Source organism: Petaurus breviceps, unplaced genomic scaffold (genome assembly GCF_028583685.1).
Source record: "Petaurus breviceps papuanus isolate PSGF00001 unplaced genomic scaffold, PetGlider_PUasm1.0 172, whole genome shotgun sequence".
Classification (NCBI taxonomy): Eukaryota; Metazoa; Chordata; class Mammalia; order Diprotodontia; family Petauridae; genus Petaurus; species Petaurus breviceps.
Window position 1 is genome coordinate 3618689 of NW_027185755.1, and position 7998 is coordinate 3626686.

The 7998-nt window shown below is 49.2% G+C and overlaps 1 protein-coding gene across 1 annotated transcript; it reads right to left on the bottom strand.

The window, feature by feature from the left end:
* Nucleotides 1–3197: 3197 nt before the first annotated feature.
* Nucleotides 3198–7635, bottom strand: CALR (calreticulin). The gene is made up of 9 exons (XM_069082966.1): nucleotides 7437–7635; nucleotides 6198–6299; nucleotides 5662–5865; nucleotides 5349–5443; nucleotides 5046–5255; nucleotides 4789–4902; nucleotides 4541–4684; nucleotides 4344–4436; nucleotides 3198–4086 (listed from the first exon to the last, which is right to left on the bottom strand). The coding sequence occupies exons 1-9, from the start codon at nucleotides 7522–7524 to the stop codon at nucleotides 3880–3882; spliced, it is 1257 nt and encodes a 418-aa protein (XP_068939067.1). The 5' UTR covers nucleotides 7525–7635; the 3' UTR covers nucleotides 3198–3879.
* Between the last annotated feature and the right edge of the window lie 363 nt (nucleotides 7636–7998).

Genomic DNA, 7998 nt, shown 5'->3' on the forward strand with positions numbered 1-7998 from the left:
AGTGATATCAAACTCAATAGAAATGGTGGTCATTGAACTACATAAGATCCCTGCAGGACCCATAGTGACTTAGAAAACCACATATTACCGACGTTTTGTTGTATTTTTATTTATTTTGGTAAGTATTTCCCAATTTTAATCTGGTTCAGGTCACACTCAGGAGTGTTGTGGGCTGCAGGTTTAGTGTTTAATACATCTAGTCTAGATTATAACCAACAAAACAATAAATCATGCTTGCCAATTTTATTTTAAAGCAGTCAGGGTTAAGTAACTTGCTCAAGGTTACACGGCCAGGTGTTTCTGGGTGGGTGCTAAGTGTCTGAGCCTGGATTCGATCCACATGTCATCCCGACACTAGAGCCAGTGCTCTTACTCGCTTTGCTACCTGGCCGCCCCAGTTTGCCAATTTTCAAGGTATAAAATACACCCACTGAAAATTTAACAGTTTGATTGGCTGCTTATAAATGAACATGTATCCCCAGTGGAATGTAAGCTTCTTGAGTCTCTAGGCTGTAGAACAGTATGTTGTTGTTGTTACTGTTGCTGATGGGTTTAGTCCTGTCCTACTCTTCCGGACCCCATTTGGGTTTTCTTGGCAAAGATACTGGAGTGGTTTGCCATTTCCTTCTCCAGCTCATTTTACAAGTGAGGAAAATGAGGCAAACAGGGTGAAGTGACTTGCCCAGGGTCTAATAAGTGTGAGACCACATTTGAACTCAGGAAGATGTCTTCCTAATTTCAGGCTAGACATTCTCTCCACTGTTCCACTTTGTAAGCCTTAATATTGGTCAGATTTCATTCTAGTTCATCTTTCTCTTCCACCAGCTTGCTAAGTTGAGAAAACATATTAATGAATGAACAAACATTTTATCAAACACATACTATATTATTCACCAAGCATTGTACTAAATGCCAGGGAAACAAATATAGTCCTGCTAGATTCTAGTAAGGGACAACAGACATAGGGGATTTGTGGCCAGGGAGGAACACTTGGTTCTAGAAAGTACATGGGTATGGGGCCATAGGGGAATAGTTGATATAGCCCATCAATTGTTACCACCACTCATTTTCTCATGGGAGTTTCCAATTTCAGGGAGGATGTAACATAAGAGTAGGTACAATATAATAGTTATTAAGGGACTTGAATCTTTATTCTGTCAGGTCTCTGGGTAAACTTTGATGACCCTTCTCATCTCTGGGACATGGTTTGTTTGCTCATCTACAAAATGAAGGCCAAGAATAGGACTGGAGGCCCTCAAATTGACACTACAATAAAGCGAGGCCCAGAGTTTATCTGTTCAGAGAGCCCTATAACCAATATCAATACAAGAGGCTCAAAGGCCCCTACTGAAGAGAAACCCACCACCACTTTGGGACAGCTCTATTTGTTAGGAAGTAACAAATCCAGTAATCACAGTTCTGGGCCCAGGGGCGAAGCTTAACAAGCCCTCTCCTTGAAGGCAACATGTGCCTTGCCTCACCTCACCTATGTCCTTACCCAAGCTACACAGCCATAGTTTCTTCCACCAATCTTTGCATGGTCTCGTGGATCTTCATTATCCTGTTTGTTGACCTCTCCTGGATGTTGTGGCACCTCTTTGGGCAGCTAGGTGGCACAGTGGATAGAGCTGGGCATGGAGTCAGAAGGACTGAGTTCAAATCCCACCTCAGAATCTGACTAGCAAATCACTTAATCTGTTTGTATCAGTTGCCCCATTTGTAAAACAGGTACAATAGCACCCACCTCCCAGCCCTTAGCACAGTGCCTGGAACACATTTAGCATTATATAAATGTTAGCTATTATTCTCCTTTGGAGATCTCATCTGCCAGATCAAAGCATCATTCCTAGGTCTCTCTCTGGACTTGACTAGTTCACAGCACTCCCTTCTCTGTAGATTTGCTACCAATCTGCACAGTTTATGGTGCAATAGTCAATTCAAACCCAAGCCCAGTACCAAATTCTCCTAACCTCCCAATCTGACAACAGCCACACCCTCCCTAGGATCCTCATTCTGGGACTCAGCCCCAGTATAGTTCCACTTTCATTTCCTTTATTCAAGCTACTTAATTCCTGTCATGCATAAAAGCAGTCTATGCTGGGCCTTGGTGATAGAAATAGCTATAATCAGGAGCTCTCAATTTCATGGTCTAATACATCATAAATATGTTGCTCACAACACAAGCTAAAAAACAGTCCCTATCCAATCATTCTGGCAAGAAATCAGAAATGTTCTAAGTCACCAAACCCTGTGGATGTACCATTTGACATAGCAATCACTGGAATATATGCTCTACTACCTACTCCACTATGTGATCAAGAGGGAAAAGAACCCGTATTAAAAAAAAAATCACAGCATCACTTTTTGTGACAAAAAACTGGAAATAAAGTGGATACCCATTATTTGGGAATGAGTTTCTGCAAATGACCAATTCAGGGAGAAAACTAGCCAGAATTTATATGCTGACAATAAAAAAAAAAACTATGAAAGACAAAAGCACTTTTATGAAAAAAATGACCAGTGATAATTGTAGAAAACCTGGGAGCAGGCCTCCCTTGGAAGAGTGGACAGACTGATGCAGAAGAAATATACATTTTCAGACACTGGTATTATGTGAATTTTTTCCCTTGATTGTTACTAGGGAGGGTGGAGGGTTTTGTGTTGGGAAGTGGTGGCTAGTCATACTAATGGAAAGAAAATTCAGAATACAGTATCAATAAAAGAGTTGTCCCAAAGAAAGAAAAGTACACAGCGTTATTTTCACATTAAATCTTACACTTATAAACTCAAAACTGACTGGTTAACTTTTATATACCTTCTGTTTTATATATTAAAAGTTCTATTTGCTAGGCTCATAAATTTTGTTAACAGGTCCTCCCAAAAAGTTCTCCTTCATAATCCAGTCTTCAGGCTCCTTGAGAGAGGCCATGGACCAAGGTCTCTCCAATTGTTCAGAACTCTATAAAGCCCCTACAACACAGGTGGGGAAAGGAAACAAGACCAGAGGCACAGAGGCCAGAGAGAACAAAATTGTTCCATCTTCTCTGGTCAGAGCAGCCACTAGACAGATGCTTCACACTGAGCAGAACAACCCCAGGGATCTATCTGTTCCACCCTAGCAGCTCAGAGCTGGGCAGCAATTCAGAGAACTGGGAAGCTTACACTGCTTCCCTCTCCAAGGAATCAAAGACATGAGGGAGACACAAAACTTAATTTAATAGAAATTTCTTTTTTGTTGTTCTTACATTCTCAATGTGACCAAGCAAGAACTGACACCCCCTCCCTATCCCACCCCCCCCTGCCCAAAACAGGGGCTCTGCCCCCATCCCTGCCCTCAGTCCTGGCAGAGGGAAAAAAGGGAGCCAAGAGTTTGGCTTAGGCACTATTGGCCAAACCCTAGCCCCGCCTCAGTGCTGTGGGATACCTAAGGGCAGGGCCACACTGACAGACCCCTCTCCTCCTCTCTGGCTCCTGAGCATGGGAAAAAAGAGAGGAGCCAGGACTTGAGGCCAGTTGGAGAAAGGAGGCAGCTTAGGATCAGAAGTCTCTATCCCTGGGTATCAGCAGGGAGGCTGAACACCCATGCATAGTGACACCCTGGATCCCCATGCCCCTGAGCTCATGGCTGAAGGGTGCCCCATACTATCTGCCATCCCCAAGAGGTTCTTGGGGGCAGAGGGACCTGAGGGAGAGTGGATGAAGACAGACACCAGTTTAAAAAACAACCAAAACAAAAAAAAAACACCCAACCCCAAACAAACAACCCCACCCATTGGAAACAGTTCTCCAGTCTCATAGAGACATTAGTTGGCTCCCGGCCTGACCCCCCGGGGTGCTCCCAGCCTTAGTCCTGGCCCTGGCCAGGTAGGCAGCAGCCCCCTACAGCTCATCCTTGGGCTGGGCACCATCCTCATCTTCCTCATCCTCCTTATCATCCTCTTCTTCGTCTTCTTTGTCCTCCTCATCCCTGTCCTCATCATCCTTGTCCTCTCCAGCCTCTTCTTCTTCCTTCAGCTTTTTTTCCTCTTCTTCCTCACGTTGCCGTTCTGCTTCGTCCTGCTGTTCCTTCATCTTCTTCTCAGCCTCCTACCAGATACGGAGCTCTACCTCAGCCTGTGCTCTCCACCCCATCCCTGTTCCTGTTCCCATTCCAATCCCTCCTGCCCCCAGACTCCATGGTATCTGAAAGTAGCACTGGGCCTGGAGCTGGAGGCCAGGGAGGGAGCCAGAAAAAAGCCCACGACCTCTGGAAAATAGGGACTTCCCAGGAGTCCTAACCTTCCTTTACCCCAAATGGAAAAGACCCTTGTACTGCATCCTTCCCTTAAGGAAGGAGGAGTTACCTTTGTGGCCCCCCATGTCTCTTCACCAAACTCTTCTGCATAGGACTCATCATTGGTGACAAGGAAGTTATCAAAGATGGTACCAGATTTCACCTACAAACAGAGAAAAGGGTCAGAGAGGTGAGGTGGGACCAGGACTCCCCATTTTACCCCTGGCAGAGTACAAAGCAGGATCCCTGATTCACTGAAGTTATCACCTGCCACAGGTCCAGGCCCAAAACACCAAAGCTGTCATATGCATAAAGGTTGGGATCAGGTGTGTACTCAGGATTGTCAATCTCAGGATGCAACCACTTGCCCTTGTAGTCAGGATTGTCAATCTGCCGGGGCTTCCATTCACCCTAGAGAAGGGATCGGGGAAAAGGCAAAGGGTCAGACATTGGCTGCCATTGCTCCCGTTGTCCTCTCACTTCTCAGGACCCATCAGGCCACCTCCCAGCCTCACCTTGTATTCAGGGTTCTGGATCACTGGTGGCTCCCACTCCCCATCCATCTCTTCATCCCAATCCTCAGGCTTCTGAGCATCAGGGTCAGGGATGTGTTCAGGTTTCTCCCAGTCCTTGGGATCAATAAACAGATGTCATTGGGCCTCTAGAAACCCTTTTTCTCCCAGTTGGAGTGGAGGGGGATGGGGAGAAGGGAGTGGGGAAAGTATGGATGGTCACTGGACAGGGGAAGAGTTCCCAACTGCAAGCAACTTACATCTGGCTTTGTGTCTGTGGGGTCATCAATCTTGGCTCGCTCATCCCAGTCCTCAGGCTTCTTGGCCTCAGGATCCTTGATTTTCTTGGGAGGCAGGAAGTCCCAGTCATCTTCCATAGAGCCAGATTCTACTTGAACATTGTCTATCTTCACTTCATATGTGTTGTCTGGTCGAACAATCAGGGTGTACAGGTGGGTGAACTCATCATCCTGTGAGCAGTGGGAAGACAGTAGTTGTGAAGGAACAAAGTCTCACAGGTCTTGGGCCCTTCCCTCTGCTTCACCATCTGTTGGGTAGCTTACCTTGCATCGAATGTCCTTATTGATCAGCATGTTCTTGCCTTTGTAGTTAAAGATAACATGAACCTTCTTGGTACCTGGGCCACAGATGTCAGGGCCTGAAGAAGAGGGGATGGGGGAACTGATCAAAGAATGCAAGACTCCTCTCTTCCAGTTCCCCAGAGCCACTATGAAGGGCAAATGGGAGAGGGAAGGACCCTGGGGTCATCACTTTCCTTCCTTAATCCTGTTTCCCACTGTTGAGATGGCCAACCTCAGTCTCTCATCTCAGGAACCACAGAAGGAGGGGGGAACAGTCAGTCCTATGGACACTTACCAAACATGATGTTATACTCTGAGTCGCCATGCATGCTGGCCTGGTCTAGGCTGGCAGGGAACAGCTTCAAGTAACCACCACCACAGTCAATGTTCTGTTCATGTTTCACAGTGAACTGCACCACCAGTGTCTGGCCCTTGTTGCTGAAGGGTTCCATGCGTGAGGACAGGGCATAGAATCGGGCATCCTGACTTGTCTGCAGCCCTACAGGCATGGTGAGAAAGTTGTCCCCAGGGTAAGTAAAGGGTCTCCTGCCTCAACACTCATCATTCTCCTTCCAAACCCTAGCTAGCAGCCAGTCAAACCCAGTCTTCTGTCCCAGGTCCAATCCTACTCCCACCCCCTAGCATGGGCACAGCCTCAAAAAGAATCAGAGGAACTTTCAGAATCAGTAGTGACTTTGAGATATAAACCTAACCCTCTCTTCTCTTTATAAATGAGGAAACTTAGGCCTAAATTAAAAAAGGGCACTTCTTCAAAGTTACACTGCTAGCATGACCAGAACTGGTGTTGATACACCAGACACAGCCCCTTACCTTTGTCCTTCTCTTCATCTCCGTAGAACTTCCCAGAGGAGAGCCTAAACTTGCCATAGTCATTCTTGTGCTTGGATTCCACCCAACGATCCTCCCAACCGTCTGAGGAGAGAAGGGGTTAGTGTCCGCAAGTTCCCCAACACTGGGGAAGTAGAACATATGAAAAGAGTCTGTGACCATCTTTCTATGCCTGTCCATCATGACCTAGCTTTCCAAGGAAGCTTCAGAGAGCTGAACATTCCCAAGGGACTCTGCTCATTCTAGGTACCAGCTGCTAAAGAAAGGCACCTCAACAACCATCTCTAGTGAGATGACATACAGTCTCAGGCCCCTAGAATGTAAGACATGGAAAGAACCCTTTAAAGGCCATTTAGTCTAAACCCTTTCATTTTGTGAATGGGGAAATTGAGCCCTTTAAAAAAAGCAAAGGGCTTACACAAGGTCAACAAAGCACTGAGGCAAGATTTAGGACTGAAATACCACCTGGGGCCCTTCTAGTCCAGCCTCTTCATTTTACAGTGAATAAAAGTAGCTCAGAGATTTGCCTGGCACCCTGCTTTATACATGTCCATAAAGGCATGTTTTAACTCTCCGGGAACCAACCCCGCCCCCCACCCCAGGTTTCCACAGCACAGACAGGATCAAAAGCAAAGAAGGGTTCCAAGTCTCATGCTCTAAGCTTCAGGCCCGGCCCGGGGTCTCTGCCCTGTGAACCCTCTCTGCCCCTCATTCCCACCCCCCTAAGCATCAGGCTCAACGTAGGCTGGGGAAGGTGTGGAGGGAGACAGAGAAAGCCCATGACCGGCTGAAGGACCTGGGAAGGATGGCCCAGGGGACCCAATGTTGGCCACCCTCAGGGTTAATGGAGGAAGATGGGCCCCTGGGGAGGGCTGTAGCCACCACACTGGAGAGGGGCGGGGATGCAGCGCAGTCCCTAGGGGAGCGGACTCCGGCGGCCGCAGCGCCTCCCATGCTGCTGGGAAGACAAGAGCGGCCGCGGCAAGACCCCCTCCTCTCCTTTCCTCTCCTGTCCCCTCCCCTCCCCTCCCTCCCCCCCACCGTGACAGCAGCAGGCGCTGGTGCGCGCGGCCCCTCCAACGTCCCCCCACCCGGCGGAAGGCACTCCAGCCAGGAAGCCCCACGGAGGCGAGCAGAGCCGGGCAGTGAGGGCGAGGCGCTCGGGAGGGCCCGGGCGCCCCGGACCGGGCGGGGCCGCAGGCCCGGGCGCCCCTCGTTTACCTCCGTCGAGGAACTGCTCCTTGAAATAGACCACGGGCCCGGCGGCCTGGGCCAGGCCTAGCAGGCCCAGCAGCAAGAGCGGCAGCATGACAGGAAGGGTCAGGTAGGGGCGGCGGGGATCCGGTCCGGACACAGGATCCGCAGGCAACAGCAGCACTCTGGCTCTGCAGTAGGGACAGCCGCCGCCGACCACCGACCGCCTTTATACCCAGCCCCCCTCAAACCAACGCCGCCCGGCCCGTGGGCCCGCCCCCTAAACCTGCCCATTGGCTCCGGGACCCGCAAGGCCCCTCCCGATTGGCCCCGAGCCGGCGCAGCACTTTAGGCTGCACCTCGGAACGCTGGGTTCCCAGATGGCCGCTTTCTATTGGCCGCAGCCACTAACCAATGAAGAACGACCACGCGTTGTGGGGGACGCCTACAGCTCTTCTGGAAGGGGGAGGGAAGCAAGAGCCGGTTTGAGTCACGTGACAAGCTGGTCCGACTCTTCCATCCTTTCCCCCCCAATCTGCCGTCTCCAGTTTACCCTCCTTATTTGCCGTTTCTTAAAGGTCAAGGTGGG

Excerpts from the sequence above, each read along its gene's own strand:
- CALR (XM_069082966.1), bottom strand. The coding sequence starts at position 7,524 with ATGCTGCCGCTCTTGCTGCTGGGCCTGCTAGGCCTGGCCCAGGCCGCC. Across the intron at positions 5,256-5,348 it reads ATAAGGACATTCGATGCAAG|GATGATGAGTTCACCCACCT; the intron begins GTAAGCTACCCA and ends CACTGCTCACAG. Across the intron at positions 4,087-4,343 it reads AGACATGGGGGGCCACAAAG|GAGGCTGAGAAGAAGATGAA; the intron begins GTAACTCCTCCT and ends CGTATCTGGTAG.